This window comes from Loa loa (assembly GCF_000183805.2).
Source record: "Loa loa unplaced genomic scaffold supercont3.132, whole genome shotgun sequence".
In the NCBI taxonomy this organism is placed as follows: Eukaryota; Metazoa; Nematoda; class Chromadorea; order Rhabditida; family Onchocercidae; genus Loa; species Loa loa.
Window position 1 is genome coordinate 95,094 of NW_018108312.1, and position 23,690 is coordinate 118,783.

At 32.2% G+C, this 23,690-nt stretch overlaps 7 protein-coding genes across 7 annotated transcripts; 3 read left to right on the plus strand and 4 right to left on the minus strand.

Annotated features, from left to right (window-relative positions):
* Positions 1 to 432: 432 nt before the first annotated feature.
* Positions 433 to 2,186, minus strand: LOAG_01934 (hypothetical protein; the record flags this gene model as incomplete). The annotated part of the gene is made up of 3 exons (XM_003137472.1): positions 433 to 552; positions 1,680 to 1,759; positions 1,982 to 2,186. 3 exons carry the CDS (start codon positions 2,184 to 2,186, stop codon positions 433 to 435), a joined length of 405 nt encoding a protein of 134 aa, XP_003137520.1.
* Positions 2,187 to 2,226: 40 nt separating this feature from the next.
* On the minus strand, positions 2,227 to 2,990 carry LOAG_01935 (hypothetical protein; the record flags this gene model as incomplete). The annotated part of the gene is made up of 2 exons (XM_003137473.1): positions 2,227 to 2,471; positions 2,823 to 2,990. 2 exons carry the CDS (start codon positions 2,988 to 2,990, stop codon positions 2,307 to 2,309), a joined length of 333 nt encoding a protein of 110 aa, XP_003137521.1. The 3' UTR covers positions 2,227 to 2,306.
* Positions 2,991 to 4,342: 1,352 nt separating this feature from the next.
* Positions 4,343 to 4,522, plus strand: LOAG_17813 (hypothetical protein; the record flags this gene model as incomplete). The annotated part of the gene is made up of 1 exon (XM_020450477.1): positions 4,343 to 4,522. One exon carries the CDS (start codon positions 4,343 to 4,345, stop codon positions 4,520 to 4,522), a length of 180 nt encoding a protein of 59 aa, XP_020305841.1.
* Positions 4,523 to 8,003: 3,481 nt separating this feature from the next.
* On the minus strand, positions 8,004 to 10,407 carry LOAG_01936 (hypothetical protein; the record flags this gene model as incomplete). Its single annotated transcript, XM_003137474.1, has 7 exons — positions 8,004 to 8,133; positions 8,478 to 8,545; positions 9,067 to 9,156; positions 9,460 to 9,485; positions 9,819 to 9,901; positions 10,075 to 10,163; positions 10,300 to 10,407. 7 exons carry the CDS (start codon positions 10,405 to 10,407, stop codon positions 8,004 to 8,006), a joined length of 594 nt encoding a protein of 197 aa, XP_003137522.1.
* A 1,100-nt stretch (positions 10,408 to 11,507) lies between these two features.
* LOAG_01937 (kelch domain-containing protein family protein) lies at positions 11,508 to 15,991 on the plus strand (the record flags this gene model as incomplete). The annotated part of the gene is made up of 12 exons (XM_020445897.1): positions 11,508 to 11,598; positions 11,887 to 12,034; positions 12,122 to 12,225; positions 12,718 to 12,948; positions 13,351 to 13,534; positions 13,621 to 13,785; positions 13,975 to 14,084; positions 14,167 to 14,321; positions 14,649 to 14,853; positions 15,002 to 15,152; positions 15,328 to 15,468; positions 15,853 to 15,991. The coding sequence occupies exons 1-12, from the start codon at positions 11,574 to 11,576 to the stop codon at positions 15,989 to 15,991; spliced, it is 1,758 nt and encodes a 585-aa protein (XP_020303694.1). The 5' UTR covers positions 11,508 to 11,573.
* Positions 15,992 to 16,691: 700 nt separating this feature from the next.
* LOAG_01938 (thioredoxin family protein) lies at positions 16,692 to 19,910 on the minus strand (the record flags this gene model as incomplete). The annotated part of the gene is made up of 6 exons (XM_003137476.2): positions 19,541 to 19,910; positions 19,040 to 19,201; positions 18,527 to 18,670; positions 18,046 to 18,223; positions 17,097 to 17,275; positions 16,692 to 16,877 (listed from the first exon to the last, which is right to left on the minus strand). Exons 1-6 carry the CDS (start codon positions 19,607 to 19,609, stop codon positions 16,692 to 16,694), a joined length of 918 nt encoding a protein of 305 aa, XP_003137524.1. The 5' UTR covers positions 19,610 to 19,910.
* Positions 19,911 to 21,005: 1,095 nt separating this feature from the next.
* Positions 21,006 to 23,287, plus strand: LOAG_01939 (hypothetical protein). Its single transcript, XM_020445898.1, has 6 exons — positions 21,006 to 21,065; positions 21,322 to 21,401; positions 21,915 to 22,034; positions 22,263 to 22,460; positions 22,566 to 22,751; positions 23,039 to 23,287. The coding sequence occupies exons 1-6, from the start codon at positions 21,050 to 21,052 to the stop codon at positions 23,228 to 23,230; spliced, it is 792 nt and encodes a 263-aa protein (XP_020303695.1). The 5' UTR covers positions 21,006 to 21,049; the 3' UTR covers positions 23,231 to 23,287.
* Positions 23,288 to 23,690: the final 403 nt, after the last annotated feature.

Here is a 23,690-nt window from a genome sequence, read left to right on the forward strand (position 1 = left end):
GAACTCACTAAAAGTTATTCCGTGACAAAGGTTGGAGTCTCATCGTTATTTACTCAATTTGTCAAATAATTCCTTACCTTAACCCATAAAATATCCCACTTATTGGTCAGAAAAATATTTTCTATTCATTATCGAAATCTTTCATCATCGCAAACAAACTTTTCGTTTCCTATTTTTCAAATATTTTGGCTTAAACAATGAAGAAAGACTTTTATTGGAATGAAAAATGGATAGATTTACCGATCGATTGATCCTTGTAATCTTTGATCGCAGTTGAAGGAATCAATGTGTTTAACTGTAGTATTAATAAGATACAGTCAAAGTCATGTAGCATAGTTCTAATCCGATTATATGCTTAAACGAGACTTTCTGCAGATGGTTGAAATTAGCGGAATCATTTATCTCGATATTCCGGTCAACGTATTCCGCTGGTTAAGCTATAGATATACACGTCAAAGCACTTTTTTTACTCACGTGAAGCTTCCGGAAAGGCACCTTACTGTACGTCAGTACTATACGGTAATCGACATATCTTTCCACCACGTTAACTAGCTAAAAATTTAGCAAGCAATGAGTCAGAAGACATTGGAAAATATCATAGTCGGAAGAGTAGAAAGAACAAGATGGATGAGTCATGCCAATTTCTTCCACTTTTTTCAATAATAAAAGCAAAAAAATATGATGACATGTCGTGTTTTCAGTATTAAATTGGTAAAGAATGAAATGAGTGGCATAAAGATAATGTCTTTTATTAAAAATTTACTTTTAAAATGGGGACATATTATGATTGCAATATGATATCAATGTAATCAATGCGTTCCGAATAAGCCTTTTAAAATGTCCTCACTGCTTTCAACTGTTTTACCTGATTTTTCATAATTATTGCTTCCTTTATTCTAAGGTAAGGAGAAAACGATTGTAGGATAATAGAGATTGCTAAAAATTGTTCACAGTATTTTCAGGTAAATACTTTTTCTGTTAAGACAATTTTTAATAAATGTTTCATCTACTTATATAAAAGTTTTTGAAGCATCAGCAGACCGCTTAAGAATTGTAAAAATAACAGTGTTGTAGATAGAACTATTTCTTAGCGTAAATATTTGTTTCCTTAATTTTCCCTTTCTTAATGAGTAAGTGAAATGATCAATGGAGCATATCTTTTAAAGAATTATTGAAAAAGAAATATGGAGAAAGACTTCAAAAACATGCTGGAAGAGCGCATCCGGAAGCATTACTTGATTTACTCTTTACCTTTAATTAATTTTAACTTTTTAGTTAAATGACTTTCATTTATGTTAAAGACAAGAAATATTATAAAATTTATAGCACATCTCATTCAACAATTTTGATGCAAACAACAAAAATAGTAAACAAGCAGTGCCAAGTGTAACGCTTTTCATTTCCCGTCTAATCTAAAAATCTTCCTACGGTAATCTCATTACTACTTGATCATTTACTTAACAAGGGAGTTTTAAGAATTCTTACGAAATTGATCTAACAAAGTGTAGGGATTTAAGTGGATGCTACAATATGTTGACTATACGATATGTGGGAGAAGAAGCAAGATATCTTGAAGGTAATTAAACAAATGAAATCTTTGGAATAAATCATTAAAGCATAGAATTTATTTGAATATAACAACAAAAAGTTCCTTGCAAAATCATTAAGCTCCTTTTAACCGTTTGAAGTTGTAGATATGGAAGAAATTTCTCATTCTTCGATAACACCTTGTCCACTTTCTGCTTAATTTCATTTTTCGCTGGAATTACATATGTAAATTCTGCTTTCATTAAGAGCTTAATGATAGAACAGCTCATTATAATGTCCTAGCATAAGTGACTAGATGAAGAACGTATAGTTGAGTGTTATTATTACAATTGATATCATTCATTTCGAAAAAATCCAAGTTATTGCTAACAGCTGATAACTTTTGTAATCATTTTATCTCTTATCTATTATTTTGTGATGTGCATGCGCTTACTTTTCCGCAAAATATTTGCATAAAGATAAAGTGCTGATAACATATTTACTCCTATGTTTTCATTACAATTCATCATTGTCATCATTAGATCTCTACAAGGATATGTCATCAACAAATGATTACTTAATGATACACTACGTGTAAATACATAGGTATGTATAACGCAAGGGATAAGGTGCGTTGGTGAAGTTGACAAAAATGACATTTAGAAGAAATTACTAATTTGAAAAAAAAAAGAAAAAACAAATCGAATTTAAAGAAAAATTCGAAATCTGAACATCTGTGCTAACAGTCAATAACTTTTAGGAAGACGCTGTCAGCAATATCAACCAAACTTTATATTCCTCCACATGTATGCGTATATATATATATATATATATATATAATGTATATGTGTATGTGTATGTATATATATATATATATATACATGTGTATGTGTATGTATATGTATGTGTGCGCATGTATGTATGCAGGTATTTGATATGAGTGTATATACTCATAATCTATAATTTGTTGAAAATTGTTAAAGGTTTAAAAGAAGAGATAATGATGGTGATGATTTATATTCTTACATTTTTGAGATAGTTATGAAATTTGGATGTACAAACTCAACTAGACAAGTATTATGAGAAGGGAATGAAATTTTGATGTGCATAGTTGATGTGATGTATTAATTTAAGGTTACCAGACCATTTGAAGGTTTTTTCTTTTTTTTTTTTGGCTAGAAGAATAGACTGGAATAGAGTTGTTGTTGCTAAAATGGAATGCAGAAGATATATAAATGGAGAAAAAAAAATGAGAAGAAATAAGGATGTAGGATACAAGAATGTGGAATCGATACGGGTCCTCGTGAAAGTCGTGAACTAATGATGGTATACAGCCATAATAAAGGACATTGACGTGTAATACATTTGTACGTGTATGTGTATATGTATGTGTATGTATATGTGTGTATGTGTGTGTGTATGTGTATGTGCTTGTACGTGTATGTATGCATATATAAAGCCATTTGGGAGAGATTTTAGAGCTTTTGCTTTAGCAGAGAATCTTCAGTGAACATTGATAACCACCAGTTAGATGTAAAGCTACTTGATTTTAGAGTATAACGACACGTGACACATAACTGTTCAAACGTATTGTCTGCTAAGTACGATTCGGAAAGTACAGCTGTGACATGACATAAAAGATAGAGACAATTACAGATATGTCATCACAGTTAAAAGTACATTTATAATTGGTGCAAAAGGGTTTACTATCAGTTAGCTTCTTTTTTTTTTCCATAAAATTGAGCTCGGGCTATTGCTAATATCACTGTCATACAATCTTTACAATCATTTCCATTAATAGTATTGCACAGATTTCAATTACCTATGAGTTCAATAAAAAATTAATTAAAATTATAATTGCATAAATCAATAAAAAGCATTAGTTACATGGCGAATGTTGGAATAAAACGTTCGTTAAGGAAAAAGCATATTAAGCATATTGGGTATGCTAATCGAATCGTATATTTTAAGTAGGAAGTTATGGCCTAATAAAGATAAACAAGGTTCATTGAATAATATTCTTGCGGGGATAGAAAACAAGCTTTAAACTTTTCGGCATTTTATCCACAATAATTCAATGGAAACCTAATTGCATAGCTAACAGTTGGAAAAAAAAAGTAGAAAATTGACAACGATGTAAGAAGATTTAATTAATCACTGAATAAGGGAATGAATAATCGCAAGAATATGCGAGATAGAGGGATATTGCAAATTATTGGACAATTAAAAGATTGTTAACTAACATACTTAAATTTATAGAGTACACTTTCCTATTGGAAAATTTACATCCCAATTGTCTATATTATTCAACAATAATTATGGTAATGTTTCTATGAGATATAGTTGGTGACATAGTAACCAATAAATTTCAAAGTCATTTTGGAATGTTAATTTAAAAGTACAAAATAAGATGTACTGTAATTACTCATCCTTGTTACAATAGTTGGATTAAGTTCCTTTTAGCATATGTATCAAATTATAACTTCTTTTCTAGAGATGAAGTTTAACTTTAAGTAGACAATGACTAATACGTGACAATGTTACATCTACTCCTACTGCTAATAATTGTTTGCTTGTCCATCTCATCGAGATGGCTGTACTTATACTGAACACTTAGTGATGTATTCACCAGTTTTGATGTCCCATCAATTGTGAAACAATATTTATATAGCATATATAGTACCGCACACTCATATGTAATTACACACAAATACACATACACATACACACACACACACACACATTCACATATATTAGCCGCAGTACACACAAATACACGTGCGACATTTGTTGAATCAATCAAATGAAACACATTATGACACGTATTCGACTTCCGGTAACAGCTAACAGATTACATAGTAAAATGGATCCGATGATATACGTCACGTGGAAACACGTTGTGCCCTTACGTACACGAAAACACGAAGAAAGTCGAATTATTAGTGCAATTCCATTTCTAATTTCATTCTATTTTCATGCCAACCCGAAATTCTAATAATTAGAACAGACGCGCAATTATTACTGCGTAGGAGTAGATGAAATACAGAATTTCTGAGTGCATAAATGTCATTCAGTATCTAATAGGATGGAATTAACATAACTGCATCTTGTAGTTATGCAAGAAAGGCAAACAATGCATGCATTTGTATTGCAACACATGTATGAATTAAATCCGAAGATATTACGGAGGATAATGAAGTAGGAAAAGGAGGGAAGAGAGAATGGAAGGAGCAAAGTTGGATTAGAATGAGCTTAACTTAACTTTTAGATATCCTTAAATACTGTCGTATTATCGCCATTTTAATTTCACCAAAGATAAATATATGTAAGATCATAATTTCTCCTTAACTTTTCGTAAAATCGAAATGGTATGGATGTTCGGTCTAATCTGTAATTAATTTATCATTTTTGAATGAGTTTAGTATATTGTAATGGCAACAACTAGGCTGAATATATCAAAAGAGAAACAAGTTTGATATTCAAACAGTAGCTACAACTAGGAAAAGTTCATACATTGACCAATATTACTTGTTTTATAAGAGTTCATCAATTAAGGGACACTGCGGATGACACTGACAAGTTATTGCTTGATTGTGACAATCAATCGTTTTTGATAGCCAACCATTCTCCTTGATGGAAGAGAAAAAAAAATGAAAAATGATTGAAAAAACGGCGAAAAAAACCTTTCGCCTGTTTAATGGAAATTTTGAAATCTGTCAATATTTCTTATGATTAATTCCATTTCTCAAAAAAATCCAAGTTTTACAAATAAATTTTGATTTGTTTGAAATAATTGAATGTATTTCTGGATAGAATTTTGAATATAATAACTTCTGTCAAAAAAACTTTCGGTGAATTTTATTGAAATGCTCACAAAGAGGATACCTGAAATGCTTAGTTCCTCAGCATATCTTAACTAATTAGATAGGTGAAATAAGCAGAATGTGTTGGTATTTCTTAATACGGTAGTGTATATATTTCATACAAATTATGCATTTACCAAACAATTATTCTTTCGATGGATATTTCACAGTGATATTTCACATATTTTCAAAGTGATATTTCACAATTTTAGCAAAATATCCATCAAAAAAAAAAATGATCGCATTAATTTTTACATAAATTTCACTTTGTTTCCAGCCGTATTTCTGTAAGTTGCATTAAAAGATTCCCTGATCCTGAATTCTTTTAGGATCACTTCACCTTTAGATGATATTTTATCAAAGTCTGATTAACAGGTAAAATTTGTGGTACAACTTGGAAAATCACTTGATAGATAGATGTTAGGTTTTATGTAATTTAAAAAACTCAAGTAAAATATCCATAAACTAGGAAAGTCTGTTCAAAAACATAGCTAATTGTAGTTGAGAGGATTTGAGCGTTGATATCCTAGCCAGACTTCTATTCCATCCAGAAAGAGGTCCTTCAAAAAGAAGCTAAAGGAAGGAAGAAGAGAAATCGATGGCAATTGTCCATCGTGATTTTTTCACCAGCTAAAATCTAATTTAAGAGAGAACATGTGCAGAAATTTTTGGATTTGTAGGGAGGGCCATCTCTCGCCGACCCTTTTGGAAATAGTTTCATTGGAACAAAAAACACTGCTTGCTTGAAATTCTTTGCAGAAGATATGAGGACAAGGAAGGAGAAAGAGAGGAAAGAAGATGAAATGGCAAAAATGAAGAAAGCAATAAATTGTCATCGAACATTATAACAGAACTGTATGGAATTTATTTCACAATTGCTTGTCATTCATCAATTAAATGCTAAAATTAAAATTGTTAATTCCATTTACTCGTTGAAGTCAACTGATAATATATGCGAAGGTTGGATTCTTTCTTGAAAATAACTTCATCGCTAACTTTAACTTCATAAACATCTTTTCTAACTTGCTTATCAATATAAATTTAACGAAGAAATAGAACTAATAAATTCAAAATGAAATTGAAATTAAAATTAGAGTAATTAGTAGATAGGAAAAAGGAGAAAATATGTCAGTGGTAAAAAAGGGAAAAAAAGGATGATAATATCAGCGATACTACTGCATGGCATTAATAAACAGATTGCATTGATAAACAACAAATTGGCATTGATAAAGTAATAGCCAATGGGGAAATATTAGTGATTTCAAAGGTAATACTGATAAAAAAGTTCTATAACGCAAGTTACCCATTATGCATACTCAAATTAAATAAAGAATAAAAGTCATCTGAAAGTGATAATCGTATAGATATTGGGAATGATGATATGCTACTGAAAATTGTTAAATTTATGCGATATCAAAATCGATAAAAGTGATGACCAGGTGACTATTAATTTGATAGCACAATGAATTCTGCGAACTATCCCATCTAAATTGCTCAGAACATTATTCCATTCTCCATTCTCACTGTCACTTCTGTAATTGATTAACATTGACAAACTGTCAACGATAATGGAATAATTAATAATTGCATGCCATCATACTCCTCCTCCTCCTTCTACTACTACTACAGCCATACGATAGCTGTCATCTAATCTTCTCTTACATCATTATACAAGGTCATTTTACTATTTTTATGAAAACTTTTCGAGTATAGAATATCGATGCTAAGTAAATTTTATTGAACTTATTTCACTTTAACTTAATTTATTCCGATTTAATTTCCTCTTTTCTCCTCTTCCTTACAAAATTTAAATAATTTTGTACTGACGTGGGAAAAAATTTGAAAATTGATTTATTAAAAGGAAATGATATTGGAATGGCTGAATTAAACTTACATATATGTTAGCAAAACTTTTGGCATGTTCAACAAACATTCGTGAAAAAGTTTGAAGTTTGAGATATCCAGTTGTTCATGAAAAGTGTAAGACGAAAAATGCTAAAGTCTAATTAAGAGAGATATCGAATGTTTAATGATAAAGATAAATGAATGATAAGTTCTCGTACTCGATAGTTAGTTCTCGTTATGGGAACTTAAATTTGTCTACAAAACGTGTATAACTTAAGCATTTTTTATAAGTCACAACAGAGAATATGAAACGATTTTGGGGAATAGTTAATTAAAATTAATAGAATGAAAGCACGAATGGAAAATAGTTTCCATCCTGGCCTATTGTTATTTCAACCCTTGAATGAATGATATTTAGCAGTAGTTGTCGTCCAGCAATGGTCAGCAAAATAAGTAATAATTTTTCAGTTTCATTTTGGATCATAAGTGAGTGATAGATATAATCCAAAATCAGACTGACAAATAAAGCACTATTATCTCAGAATATAATGTATATCCATTTCAGAGCATAGAAGCATTTAATTACAGTATTAAAATAAACAAAAAATATATCTCTATTATCAGTAATCGTTGATAATAATTCGATCTGACTTTCTTCATTCTACAATAACTTTTAGTAGTTTATGTTATTTTTCATTTGTGAAATGTTCTAGAAAAAAAAAGTGTCGTTGTAAGTTTAATCAACTAATCGATTTGAATGGATCATTTTTAACGATTAGCATCACCTTTCATTTCATAATTTTTTGATAATAAATCGCATAAAGAGTGGATATTTTCTTTCCTTTTCTTGATAATATATACTGTTTTATACAATTCTTCCATTTTTAAATTTGAGTTCCTAAAAAACTTGATTACCAATGAAAAATGCTTTTATTGGAAACACAGTGGCACAGTGCTTTACATCATTAAAAACATACTGCGTAATTGATTAATTACTAAACATCTGGCTACTAATTTATTACAAATATAAGCAAAAAAGACGGATATATGCTTGGGTACATGAAGCGATAGCTTCGAAAGGTGTCAGTAATTAATCGATTTCAAACATACAACATGTCTAACTTGCACGAATTCGGAAACAAACCTCATTAAAATTCATTGCCATACAGACTATAAAAGAAAATCACCCTGAAAAATTTCTTAAAAAATTTGTTTTTATAGCTAAAATTATTCGAAAGCAACCTTGAAGAAGAATGCATGATCCATTGCGTGACATTTGACAATTTTTTCATTTTGTGCTCTTTCTGCTTCTAAAATTTGCTGTTATTTAACGCAAACAAAAATATTTTTCAAAATTGAAAATTTTTTTAAACTAAAAACATTCCGATATCTTGTAAACATGATTCGAAATTCGCATTTGTTACTTCGAATATCTTTTTTTTTTCGGTAAGAAGCAATGCTATAGTCGGGAAGCGAATTTATAAGTTACCAATGGTCAAATGTTAACTAGCTGAGGGAAGAAAGTAATCGTAAAATTTGGAACAATTTTATATTGACTTCTTATAAAAGCATTTGCAGCATAAGAATAGTAAAATTATCTTTCAAAAAGAAACAAAACAAAAAAAAACTTGTTTATGAAGCTTAATTCTTTATTCGTTGTTCTTGTTGGTTAAAGGCCAAAAAGATGAGAGATTTTTTGATTCTTAAAGAAGATGCCTGGTTGTAGAATGAATCATTAATCACTGGCTAGGACTGGATCGTCTTTAAAGTATGATTTAAAAGCAGCTATGGTTATCGGTTCTTGAAATATTTGTCTTTTTGCAAAAATAACTATCAGAGCAACAAATTGTTGTAAATTCGTTAACTTTTTTTCTGCTTTTTCGGAAGAAGTGTGGGTGTGTTTAATGCAATAAGCGCCAGACTAAAATATAAATTAGTGCCATAGAAAAGCTTTGTATATCGAAGAAGATACGCCTTGAGAAAAGCTTAATAACTTTCATAGAAAAATAAACATTCTACTATTCTTTTCGTCTCTGTATGTTGTATTCCGGAAACGGAACAAGACACATTGGGTTCACAATCATGAAGAAATCTGTTTCTTTGAATTGGTCTAATGTCTTCTTTTTGGATTTACACTCAGAGGAATTATTTAAAAGTTTTCTTTGAGAAGAAATTATTTGCTTTTAAACAAATTTTGTGATCAAATCAGAGGGCTGAAACAAACTTTTTGAATGAAATCTTCAAACAGCACTTAAATAAACAATCAATAAAGTACAATTAAGCAAGTTGTGTTAATTTTACCCTGAAAGCTTTTGGTATTGGCTATAGATTAAATTCGGATCGTTAAGTCATTAATCATTAAGATTGTTTTCCAGTTTACCAGATGATTCGATTGCTTGGGAATTCCGTCTTTCAAATGGAACACAAGATGGATTTCATGAAAAATGGATCCTGTTGCATATTTCAATCCCGAAAATATTTTAACGCAATAGGAATAATTTTTATACGAATTTGCTTAACATTTCCGCAATTTGATATACAAAAAGGAAAAATTTCCCTTGGGAAAGGAAATATTTTGCTTACCCGCTAAAACTGCATATGATACTCGATTCTTTTCCCGAATTTTCTTCTTGATTTGCATCACAATATCTTCATTGAATTCTCCCCTAAAATAACCATTCCTTAAAGTAATATTTACAGATATCTTTTGTTTTTCTTATAAAATAATGAAAAAGGAATAAGAGGGTTTTTCATCTATGATCTTAAGAATTCAGGAATAAGATAACTTACTGGATTAATTGCCGGATAGGAATCAAAGCCTTAGTTCTAACCTGTTTACTTTAACTTACTTCCTGCACCTTTATTACATCCTTCTTCCACTGTATTTTCTTTTCTTGGGATGAAGTGAAGAAGGAAATGGCAATTTTCCTGAGCTATTTAAGAATTGAATTATTATTGAACTAGTCTTACGATGAAATTTACAACTCAATTTTCCATTTTACTTCTTCAAAATCCGCTTATTATTAGTTAACGTAACAACTCCTTAATAAGCATCCTTTTGCACTTGTCGGAAAAATGTCCGAAGACTATTGACAACACTAGGAACCAATTTCCTTTTCTTAAAGCTGGCTGTTTTCAAAATTTGTCTCACTGAGTCACCATTTTCATCCATTTCATTTGTCAAAATATTTATAGCAACTGTTTGAGTCAGGTCAAATTTAAACGCTCACTGTTATCAACCGATAAAATGTCTCGTACTATCATTTTAAGCATCCAAAGTTTATTTTTTATTTATTTAATTACTTGCTGTCATTATCATGCTATCGAGATTTAATGGTCTGTTGTTAACACTTCGATCTTTTGTGATGTATTTGAAATTTATCGTTAAATTTTACTGTTCCATAATTCTGAATAATAGAAGAGACATGAAACTAATATTTCGAAAAAACTGTTTCGAAATAAATGAGAAAGACTTGTAACCAATTTAGAATCGCAATAGATCGCTTGATTAAAATTAAAATTATTTCGAAAAAGAAAAACTTATCATCACTTATCTTTACTTGAGTCCGTGTTATCATGTGACATTGGCATGGGTTTAAAATTTACAATTAAATCCTAGCACGTTCAAGACCGAAATTTAAATCCCAAGATTAGAAGTCTAATTCGAATGTCTCATCTAGACTGACGTTCAAAAACACTCAGGATAGGCGCTGGTTTACCGCGAAATACCGGTCGGCCCTTCCCGGGGGATAAGGGAAGGGTTTTGAGCAGGGCTTCTATTCATTTCGAAGTTTTCTTGTAATTTTGGAAGTTCGTTGGCATTTATTGAGTTCAGACTCTCTCATATTCTTTTGTAATCCCCGCCTCTTCAGGTACTCTCTCCCAGTTCCAGCCAGGTAACCCTCAACACCAAAATATATTTTTTCTTTCTCTTTCTATAAAATATCAAGGAAACGAAGATTAATGAACTAGGAATACCGTTCGATTTATATCTGCAAGATCCAGAAGATCATCTCTTCATCGACGAACGAAATTTTTGCATTAAAATTATAACACTTCTATTAATAATTAAAACATCTTTGTTTTTGTCAGTCACCTCTTTTTTGTCACTTTTATTAACTTCTGTTAAAGTCGATTTTTGCCATTCCTTGTAGATCCAATCAGTTCAGTTTTCATTGAACTATCAAGATGATTAATCGCCAACACCACCGTGATGTTAGAATATTGCATACATATGTTGTTTCTTCATAATATGAATTTATTTTAGCGCTAGTACTAGCGTTATTCATATGAACTTCGTTATATTATTACCACCAGGCAGAAGATATTAAGACGATTATGGAGGATACGCAGCGGTATATCTGTAAGTTGTATATATTTTCACGCCCTATTAGACGTATGTATTTGGGATTATCCGCACCAGAAGCGAACAAAAATTTTGGGATGTATAAATATAGTTCATAAAAAAGACCTATTTTGCTTCCAATGTTTGATCAGTCATTCTCATTTTAAAAAAATTTCTTTAACATTTATGCCATTTATATGGCAGTTAAAAGTTTCTTTATATCCACTTTCTTCTGCATCTTTAAATGCTTATTTTTAGTAAGTCAAATTTTTCAATAAAGAACAAGTCAGAAGTCGTCAATTACAGCACTGCTGACGATGTGTGATGAAGATGACGATGAAGTAATGGTGTTTGAATGCAGCGCTTCACTGGCCGCTAATGCATTCCCCAACTTTGAAGAAATCCGTCGTGCAGGAAAACTTTGTGATGTGGTGCTTGTTGTTGGTAATGTCAGGTTTGTTGGAAAAATCCATTTGCTCATCACATTATGTATTTTCCTACTGTTGTAGAATTTTTTTATGTAAAAATTTAATGGTTTCAGGTTTAGTGCTCATCGTATTGTTCTAGCTGCGACAATTCCCTATTTCCGAGCGATGTTTACAGCTGATATGGCTGAAAGTCAGCAAGAAGAAATTTATTTGAAAGGTTGGTTTTTGTTATATGGAAGTAATTGTTGCATTCATCATATTCAAGCATCCAGAATAATCTCGGCCGCAGGGTCAAACAGAAAGCCATTCCATCTAGTCCATCCAATCTCGAAAAACGCGGATTTTACATAGAGATGGAGGTTCTATGGTCGCTAAGTGTTCCGGAACAAGATTTTAGAATGTCAGTGTTCGGGTCCTGGTTCAGAACCTTGGTGTGAAGAGGGACGTTGTCATAACTACATGTAGAGGGAAATTATTAAGTACACGATACAAAAACTGGTATTGCTTGTTACTTCTTGTCTACAGATGGTCTAGTCTGGATTCTTTTTACTATTTGTTTTACTATTTGAATTGTGCACAAATCAAAACCTTATGAGGATGTATTTCTTACCTGCCTTTTGGTGTCTAATTAAAATTATTTGCTTACAATGTAATTCAGATTTACACTCTGCATACTGGACTTCATTTTTCTTTTGTTTATTTCATGAAGATTTTGAACCGGACACATTGGAACAATTAATTGCTTTCTCATACACGGGAAGCATAAGGATAACCGCAGCAAATGTGCAAAGCATGATGCATGCAGCGAATTTCTTGCAACTGAATGGAATCGTGGATGAATGCTCGAAGTTTCTGAAGTGTAGGTTGCATGCACAGAACGTCCTTGGTATACGATCCTTTGCAATGGCTCTTGGCTGTGTATCACTCGTTCTTTCGGCAGGTACCTGACTGTATGTCGTATTTTCTCTTTATTTCGCTTCATTTCGAAATTGCTAAAATATTCCACTCACAATCTTCCCTAGGAACCATATTGTTAGTTATGATTCAGAATGTTATGTTAGGTATATATTACTAATGAGTATGTATTGGTCTTTTAAAATAATCATGTGAAAAAGGAATAAGAGTTGAGATTATTTCGAAATAGAGGAAGAGGACGTAAATTGCTGCATGTGAAAACTGTTATGTTATAAGATGACGAATGAAAGATGAAGCAAAAAAAATGGAAGAGTGAATGTATTCATCACTTCAGAATTATTTTGTAGTGTATTTTTTTTATTCATTTCAAAGCATGTGACGGTTGTATTTTAATTGTTTCCTTTTTTTCTGAATAATATTCATTTAGATTGTTTTCTGCACAAACATTTTCTGTCAGTATCGCAAGGTGAAGAATACTTGGCTTTATCAGTGGATGATTTGATAACAATATTGAACAGAGATGAATTGTTTGTTGAAAGCGAGGAGCAAATGTTTGATGCATGTATGCGATGGGTCCAGCATAATCCTGAAAGGAAGCAGTACTTACCGAGGTAATAGTCTCTAACTAAAATTGGATATTGTTGTAATAGATGGATGCGAACTGTAATGTTTCTCATTTTAACTAATCATATTTCAGGGTACTTACATGCGTCAGGATGCCATTACTGAAGCCTCATTTCATTACCGATCACGTAGCCTCCCATCCATTCATTCGTGAATGCCTTGATTGTCGTGATCTAATTGACGAGGCAAAAGATTACCATCTTATGCCAGAACGAAGAAAATTTTTCAGAAAATTTAGGTACAATTGCGTTTTCTGTTTTAGAATTATTAGTAAAAGATTGATCTAAAATATGGTCAGAAAGATTAAAAGGAACAGCTGTATCACTTTTTTTTTGAGCTTTTCGCTTTGGTAAATTTTCCTATTCAGTTTATTTAATTCAGCTAAGGTTTCCTTTTTTTTTCAAATTTTAACAAGCAGAATTATTAGAACGAAGCAGAGATGTTGCTTTGATGTTCCCGGTTTGATCTTCGCCGTTGGTGGTTTAACGAATGCCGGTGATTCCTTGTCAACTGTTGAGATGTATGATCCAATGACTGGTAAGTGTTTTTTATTACCATCATTTACCGAACTTTCCAATCTTGGGTGAATTGTTAACACGAAGCGCGTATTTGATTGCAGGTAAGTGGACATCAGCACAACCGATGAATTCAATTCGATCACGAGTAGGTGTTGCTGTAATGAATCGTATGCTGTACGCCATTGGCGGTTTTAATGGGCATGATCGACTACGCACCGTTGAAGTCTTCGATCCAGATCAAAATAAATGGACCGAGGTTGGATATGAGAAATTGAATAAGGGCATTCAGCACTTCATTTCATCTCTCAGAAAAGATATGGGATTGCAGGGGTGCTCTCAGGTGGTAAAAAACGACCCAGATCAGGAGCCAGATCATATAATTTGCGCTTATTTGCAAGGCATTATATGGGATTGACAGCCTTGTCAGCACTTTTTAAAGCCTTAATAAACTTATGCTCTGCAGGTCCTCTTTGTGAAAACTGATGCCTAACATATAGTCGTTGCCTTTCGAGATTATACTGCACTAAATGTCAGAGTATTGTTGCTGTCCGTAATATGTAATACTCTATTTTTTCTTTTGTAGGTAAGTCCGTTGATTAATAAACGTTCCGCGCTTGGAGCAGCTGTGGTCAATGATCGCCTTTATGTATGCGGTGGCTATGATGGGATTAGTTCACTTGCATCTGTAGAAGTTTACAATCCTTGTGCAAATCGATGGACTCTTACTGTTGCGATGAACAAGCAGAGATCTGCTGCTGGTATAGCTGTTATTGATAATTACATTTATGGTAAGAATTTGCTGATATTTTAATCCTAGTCTCCTCAGGATTTTTCCACATTTGTGCGTTTAAAAGTATCATTGGGAAGCTAAAAATAACTTGTGAAGGTGTGAAAAAAGTGCGTTGCAGTTATAGGCGTGAAAAAAGTATGTTGCAGTAATAGGCGGACACGATGGAATGTCGATATTCAACTCTGTTGAACGTTTTAATGTCGATAGTGGTGAATGGCAAGTGGTAAAATCAATGAACACAAAACGATGTCGTTTAGGAGCTGCAGCTGTTCGAGGAAAAATTTACGTTTGCGGCGGGTAAACATTTCATTTTATATCTTGTGCATACTTTTCATATGGCAGTGCAACTAATCTACTTTCAGGTATGATAAGTTTTTTAATTCTGTATGCCTCATTCAATGCCAAATTTGGCTTACTCCTAACAACTCCAAGTGTTATTATAAGGTAGCAGCAAAAATTGGCTTTTTTGCAGCTATGATGGATGTCAATTTCTGAAAAGCGTTGAAGTGTATGAACCAGAGAAGGACGAGTGGAGCCCGCTATCACCGATGCATTTAAAAAGAAGTCGAGTATCACTGATTTCCAATGCTGGTGTTCTTTATGCTATTGCTGGGTTTGTCATTACATTCATTCACTTTGAGAGACGGCATGAACGGTGAGATGGATTAAATGCATTGCTTGATGTCTGGTTTTCCAACCTTTTCTGTATGGATTATCTACTTGCCCACTCTCAGAATGATTGCAGCATTAAACAGTATGATCATCTTAAATACTTCGAATAAATGTCTAGGAAAGCGAGGTTTTGTACTAGAAAAGTGTCCAGTTATGCTTGATCAAAAGCGTCCTAGTTCGAGATTTTGCCATTCTCTAGTATATTTTCTCAGATACCGAAATAGTTTTTCGGATACGAAAAGCTTCTTTTATCTTTAGGTGATATGGAAAATTTCTTGTGAGTTTCATTTCCATTAAGAAGAATTTTGTATGCAAGTTATTTCAGTTATGATGGCATTTCGAATTTGAGTTCCATGGAGACATATAACATTGAAGAGGACAAATGGACATTGGCAACAAGTATGGTAGCGCATGAAGGTGGCGTTGGTATTGGCGTGATACCGTTTCAGCCAAGTAAAATATAACCTGTGATTTATTTCTTTCGTTCCTTACTAGCAGCTTTGAATTACGAATGGTTTTCCTTGTTTTCCTTTTTCACAAGATAACACAAGGCCTATTATACTGTTTTCATTGTTTTCTATCTTCCATTTCATTGCCATTTTTTTCGTTTTTCCATGTTTTATGAATAAATAATTAGACTATGCAATAATAGACCATTTTTCGGTGCTACATTCCTCGATTTTGCTTTCATATATTATATGTTCATTAGTTATCAACATTGATTAATGAAGGATAAGGCAAGGTTGAAGGTTGGAAGTGGTTGCTGATTTGAATATGTGCCATGAGAGAAAGAAATGGTTAATTTATTTTTGTATAGTATTTCTTTGTGGTGATAAGTGGTCTCTAAAATTCTGTGTTCATCCCATATGTTTCTGAACGGAATATAAAAAAACTATTTACAAGAAATACCGTGGTGACAGTCGGTAAGCTGTTCCTTTCAGTTTCTTTATTGATTTATTTATTGGATATTCTGTTCGTTTTTTTTTTTTTTTTCTACAACTTCAACATAACAAAATTGGCTGAATTAATGTAATAACTGAATTTCTGGATAGAGATGAAATAAGAAAAATAATGGGAGAGAGAGGGAGAGAAAGCGAGAGTGCTTTGGTGAAAGGAAATATGAATACCGGGGGAAGAGATCACGTTAGTCGTAAAAGTTTTTGCTCAGAGTTCGTCCTTACTCTTAGATTGTTCCTTATTTTTTGGCTTCTTTTTTCCATCATCATTTCTTTCCTTCTTTCCATCTTTCTTGTATTTTTCCACATTATCTTCTTCATCTTTTTTCAAATTTGTTGTAATGAATTCGGAAAAATTACTCGTTGTACGTTCATCATCCGTATGATAAATAGGCTAAAAGAAGAAAAAAATAAAAAGCTGACAAGGTTATTGAACGCTCTATTCATGAATCATTTCTCGGAAAAATTTTTTAGGCATTTCAATGATTGAATTTTTTTTTCCTACAACTCCCTATTACTACTGCTACTTTCAAACTATATTTAGATTTCATTATACCGTAGTTATGCAAGTTTTCGAAGAATAAAAAAGAAAGTATTAGTTAGGAGGACAAACTTTCTTCGATCCTTTGATAAATAGCGCTATTGTAGGTACATCAAGTACTGGTAGTCCGAATACTTCATTATTCATTGAGTTCATTTTGGCGATTACTATATTTGTCTTATTTTTATAAAGTTCGCCAAGTTTCTCCAATTCTGGCATCGTTCTCTGGCATGCTTCACACCATGGTGCATCTATAAAAGTCATAGTAGTTGAATTTTTCGAAAATCCTAATATTCACTTTTGAAATTGAATTTTTTTTTCCTTGATATAAGTCAAATATCAGATATTGTTGCTGTCTACAAAGAATGAATAATCTAATGCAGCATATTGGCTGGTAACAGTCGTTTATCATTGAGTAGTAGGAATGGAAATGGAAATAATCTTCAGATGATTTTTGAAATGATCATTGCACTATGGGTGGTTGAAAATTGGGTGCAATGATTGTAGGATGGAAACAGTCCTTGTAGGATAGTATTTGATATACTTATGCTAGTTTATGTTTTAAATTATTTCTTATCATCATATTTTGAAAGCAAATGAGTTTATACGAGGAATATGAAATATTTCAGCAATTTTAAGCAAAGCTTTTTTTTTTTTGCAGCTAAAAAGTGTTAAATGTTTTCGCAAGGAATTTATGGTAATCCATTTATCATCTGTTGGTGGATATGCTTCCGGTTGATTTGTAAATCTATTTTAGTCCTTGGGATATATACCGCATGTAAGTAGACCCAGCATTTCTAGAATTTCTCCTGCTTTTCAATAAGCAATGTTGAACATTCCAATGAATTTCTTTTGACAAAACAAGTTTTTATTTAGTTTTTTTTTTTTTTTCAATATTCTACCTCGTTTTCTTTTCTTGTAATATTTTCTTACGTACTCTTCACAAACCATTTCTTTTTTTCTTTGTTAATGATGCTTTATTAATTCAGAAATATCAAGGTAAGGAATGAAGAAAACTTACAGAAGAATACGAAGGTTGTTTTTTTCGAGTCGAATACTTGCTCTTCGAAGTTTTTCCCTACTAATTCAACCACAGGTTTCTTATTCCAGTCGTCAGGAATTTCGTCACTTTTCAAAAATGGTATTGCTTTACCGTCCAAACATGATTGTACGAATGAGATTATTTCTGCCTTTGTTATCTGGAAATTCACTTATGTTAATGAAAGCGGTACTTTTTTTTAATGGAATTGCTATATTTTCTGGATCCATAGGATGTATGGAATACTTCAGGATAAGATATCGGCTAACTTTATGTAGTATTAGTATTACTTTCCGTCTTCATTTTGCTAATCTGTTATTCCTTCACGGGAAAAAGAGTAACAGGGATAAAACTGTTGGAAATTATCCATCTCTGTAAAATGATAAATTTTCGGAAATTACTTAGAAATGTTCAAAAACTTGTAATTTAGAGGATAAATACTAGATTCTGAAGAAATGCTTACTTCTTTCACTTCTGCTTTGTATTTTTTGAAGTGTTTTTCAAGACTAACAAACAACACACCGGGCACATCTTCCGCTATTAAACCGAGAAATTCGATTATTTGCCAATTTTCTTCTATATCTGAGTTGATGTATACAAATCGCACCTAAATAGCTGAGCAATTCGTTGCTAAATAAGTTATCCAAATTTAGACTTCTTGATTGTATTCATAGCATTTCTCATTTTCTGAATTAGGAATGAATCGGAATTCAAATATTCATTCTCAGTTATTTTTATAAGAATTATGAAACCAAACATTTCTGAAACCACAAGAAATCTAAATTTAAGCTGAAGAAGTGGAGATCTACCTTCTAGCACTGTAGATGGAAGCATTATGGATGGTTTGAGAAATTGGTTGTAGTTTGCCGAGGATAGTTAAACTTAAAGATATGCTTTTTTAATACTTATTATTCTGGAAGTCTCTGTATAGGATTGCTATTGCTTCTACAATGTTTAATGCAAAAAATAGTTAAACCTTGTCTTCGAATTTCTCTGCAGCTTTCTTGAATTCATCCAGATAATCTTCATAATCCTCGGATTCTTTTGATTCAATCAATATTGCGAATTCCGTATTCTCTTTACCATCAAAAATGGATGGTCCCGATTCTTTCACAAATTCGGTTATCAGATTTTTCTTCTGCAGTGAATCGATGTTGATAAAATGTGACTATGCATTATATCAGTAAAAATATCAATGGTATGTGAAAATTCAGTCAATTCATGACCTAGTAATGATGTAATTGATTACACGCAGAATACAACGGACTATTTAACCCACTACCTTCTTTCCCTTTCTTCCTCCGATTTTTTCTCCCTTCAGTTGATAAAAAAATTGACTCTATTCCTTAAATTATTTTGTTTGTTGAACTATTTACCCTAATTTGTCACCTCTCCTCCCGTATTTCCCCGTATATGCTATCGATCAATTATTCGTAGTAAATAAAATACTTTAATATATACCGTTGCTATATCTAACCTTCATTTCAGCTATTGTTGCAAGCAAAGAAAGAAGTAGAATTGGACAAATATGAATTTCTCGCCACATTTCGTTTTTGTCTTATGAGCCGATAATGGCTGATATGTGGTAATGCAATTGGTGATGATGATTGCAATAGGTGATGATGCTGATGAAACCTTTGACGACACTTTTGGATCCGAGCAATCGAAAGATGTAATATGCGTTTCTTACCATTTCTCATCCCCGTTTTACAACTCCGTCATTTTCCCTACTTCTTCATCTTCCATAACTTGTTTTAAAAGGAACTAGTGAGCGTTGTTTTTTGCATGCAAACAAAATTGATGATCATTAGAATTTCATTAAATAATTATATATGAAGATAAATGGGTGCTATCGTGAATTTATTCACAAATTATGCATAATAGGAAATATATTGATATAATAATATTTATTTGTATTCAATGTTTCGGATCATTTAATGTTCTAAGAGAAATGGTCGAATGCAATGAATTTGTTAAAAAAAAATAAGCATGATTTAACCCATTCTAATCTTAACATTATTGGATTTTTATTTAAAATTCGAACAATTGGTAATTCTTTTATTCGAAAATATAAATGATAAAGCTTATAACAATATATGTTACATTAATGATCGTTATCAGTTTTTTTTTTTTCGTTTCTCGTCCTGAATGACGAACATCATCGCATATATATATATATATATATATATGTATATATATATACTTTATATTTAAATTTTTTGTTGTTATTTCAAGTGTAAGATAGAATAGGTTTGTCGAATCAGACAGTTATGGAGCAAACACAACGTTGTTGTATTTGTGGTACAATGGGAAGAACATTGCTTCCAATGAACAACCGATCGAAAGCGTTCAATTCATTGCGACAACGATACACCTTTTTCCTTCACCGTCCAGTGCTTCATGAAAGAGTGAAAATATTTCACCCTTTCCTTTTACCCCAAAAACAATTAAGCCCTTTTGACATCGATTCTCATGAAAACATTTCACATCATAAAACGAGAACCTTCGGAACACCAGTTAGAAATCGAAAATTAACTTAATAAGTTTTTTTTTTCCCCTTCTTGTTTGTTGTGAGGAAAACTAAAACGAATATCTCTTTCAATTTGGCATATTCATAGCATTATTTCATTATAGATTAGAGCTTGATATTTCTTTTGAAAGCGAGTAACTCTAGGGATTTTTTCTTTTTTCTGGAAACAAAAGCATAAATATCTTTGTATTTTGACTTTTGCTTTTTATCATCTTCCGGCAGTCCCATAAAGTTTTTCTTTTCTTTTTTGTTCTAAAAACGTCCTTCCACATGACTCCAAAATATTTGTTTGCTTGTGATATATATTTATTGTTTTTAAAGTCGTTTGCTGTCATTGACTATGAAAGTTTAATGATGTAATATCCATTTTGCGCAACAGTATCTAGAAACGTATATTTGCTGATTTCGTTTATTTCAGGTGTTTGATTATTAAAGTACCAAGAAACGGTTATCTCAATGAGCGACCCCGAAAGTAAGTGTTGTATTCTATTTGTTTAATTCATACAAGAAGGAGATTCACTGCATGCGTATTTCGTTTCTTGGTTCTCAAATACTTCGAAAAACTTTCTGTCTTTTGTTCTCTCAATTTCTTTATTTTGTACAACGGGACATATAGCCTGTCCAATTTGGTTCGGTTTCCGGATCAAGATTGTTTGGTCATTCAATCTGATTTTTTTTTATGGCTTCATACGATTTGTGAATGTTTATTACTCTTTATTTTTTTTCAGAAAATCGGAAATTAGGTGAAAGTGTGCGTTGTTTACGTGAACAAGGACTAACATTTTCTCAAATTTCTCAAGAACTAAAGGTGTTTTTTATTTATGTATTAATTCGATATAGCTATTCGATGTGAAAAACGGGAGGTAATAAGGACATTTAGATGATCCTTTGTTATAGTGAGGTCGAATTTAAAACGATAAATTGGAACCGTTTCTGTTTTACAAAACAGGAAGTAAAAAGATGCCAAAAGAATAAGTGATGGAAGAGTACCTGTCCTTCTCTTTTTTATTTTGATTTTATTTAGTGAAATGTATACAATTCTTCGATATCAATTTAAACCAAAGTTAAATTTGGTTTGTATTTTATATTTTCTTTATTTTATTTGATCTTCATTAATTCCAATATGAAGACCTTATCTTAATCATGCTAATATTCACGCTTAGGTGTCAAAGTACTACAGAGAATATTTCCAGAAACTTTAGGATGAAACGTTGGATAGTTATAACCACTCGATTCGAATAACTGTATAGTAAACTTTGTCGGAGGGCTTTATTGCTAGGACTCTGTTGTTACATCACTGAATAGTATTTGTATGCTTCAGCAACCGCTATCGACGTGTTATTCAGCCATGAGATCACTCAAATTATCGAAGGACTATACAGAAACTCTGAAGATGGTTGTGAAGAAAAGAAAACGTGATTATGCTGGATCCTTACAGTCTGTAAGTATTCATAGTTTCCCGTTATTGATCACTTTTCAAAGCTTCTACTCAAATACAGTTAAAGTTTGACATGTAGAAAGGTTGAAAATCCTTATTTTAGAAGCTTTTGTGAACTACAGAAAGTACTACGGTATCATCGTTTGATGAACTAATTAGAAAAATGAGCTAAATATTTGCACTGATAAACAAATGCACAGTGCTGAGCAAGGTTTTAAGAATACATTGTAGAGTGGCAGTTGCTGTTCAAGTTCGGAATCAGATCAGTTGGTTGATGAATCTCCTTCCCTTCAAACTTCATCATCCTTCACTCTTCCATCACCTACCTATGCATCCTACAGTTTGACATCGACTACAAACCAGCTTTTGCATGCGGTGAACAAATCAATCGAAGCGGCTCCATGGCATCAACAGCTTAGTTCCAATATGGTATCGGAAAATTGTGTTGGTTCATTATTTTAATCAATTTTCTCCATGTTACTGTAGGACTATAGAGCCAGGGAAACTTGAAAACTTAAATGTCATCAATTTCAGAAAAATGAAGGGGAGGGCGAAGGACGTTGTGTGACTACTGATACACCGACGACATTTCCAATTGCTGTTACCTCTTTTACCGATACGGAAACCGTTTCATCCTTCGTGCCATATCGAGAAATAAATCAGGAAACCGCTTGTTTTCTGGAAGAGACTAAACGTATTGCTTCACCAGTACCACTTAAGGTAAATTATCGCGGAATCAGATCAATATATAATATAAATTAAGAAGCGATAAATGACCTTTTAATAGTTTTTGTAGTGTGAGCCTAATTTGTTTTAATGTTAAACACTTCGTTTTCTTAGCTGATCATGGGAGGTGGTATTCCGCCTAAATTACAGTATGTATTACCGAACTTCACACATTAGGCTGAATAGCTGGTTATTACCTAACAATCCTTCCATTGAAGTTCTTTTAGTTCATATCTCTGCTACTTGTTTTCTTTTCCTCTTGAACTGCATACGTACTTCAGGGTAACGATGGCACGAAAGTAACGGTTTTAGAGGGGAATGCTGAGAATGCCATAAGTCAAAAGCTAACATGGGCTTTGGAACAATTGGAAAACTCGAAGAAACCTGATGAAATTGTACAGCTGATGAATGTGATCGCCAGTGCTTTGAACATATTGAATAGTTTGAGAGTCAAAGATAATTCTACGCCATAAATTTAATGACATTTTTTGATGTCTTCTGCTCATTATGTCTACTGTGTTAAAAACAACGAACTGATTATGTTTAATAAATTGTATTATTCTCTTTTCATTATTTAGCTTGAAAATCTATGATTGAAACAAATTATTGCAGGACCAGGATGGTAATACGTGTAGAAGTGGGTAATTGTTATTGAATATCTAATATCATCGTAAAAAAAAGCTAAACGTAAAATCTTGCTGGGCTTTAAAATAGCTTTTTGTGAAAATTTAGAATTCGTAAATTTCAATGTGGTCTGGAAAAAATTTCATTATTTCGCCAGTTGTTCATCAGGAAAACCAAAAAATGAGACGTCAGATAATGTATTCCGAATTTTGACAGAGAAATGATGAACAATAAATAATGGTAACAAAAGAGAACACTCATACTGAATTGGTACTTCAACCTTTTCATCACGAAAACTTATTGGGGGGG

Excerpts from the sequence above, each read along its gene's own strand:
- LOAG_01939 (XM_020445898.1), top strand. Across the intron at positions 21,402-21,914 it reads AAATTTCTCAAGAACTAAAG|CAACCGCTATCGACGTGTTA; the intron begins GTGTTTTTTATT and ends TGTATGCTTCAG. Across the intron at positions 22,035-22,262 it reads ATGCTGGATCCTTACAGTCT|AGTGGCAGTTGCTGTTCAAG; the intron begins GTAAGTATTCAT and ends AATACATTGTAG.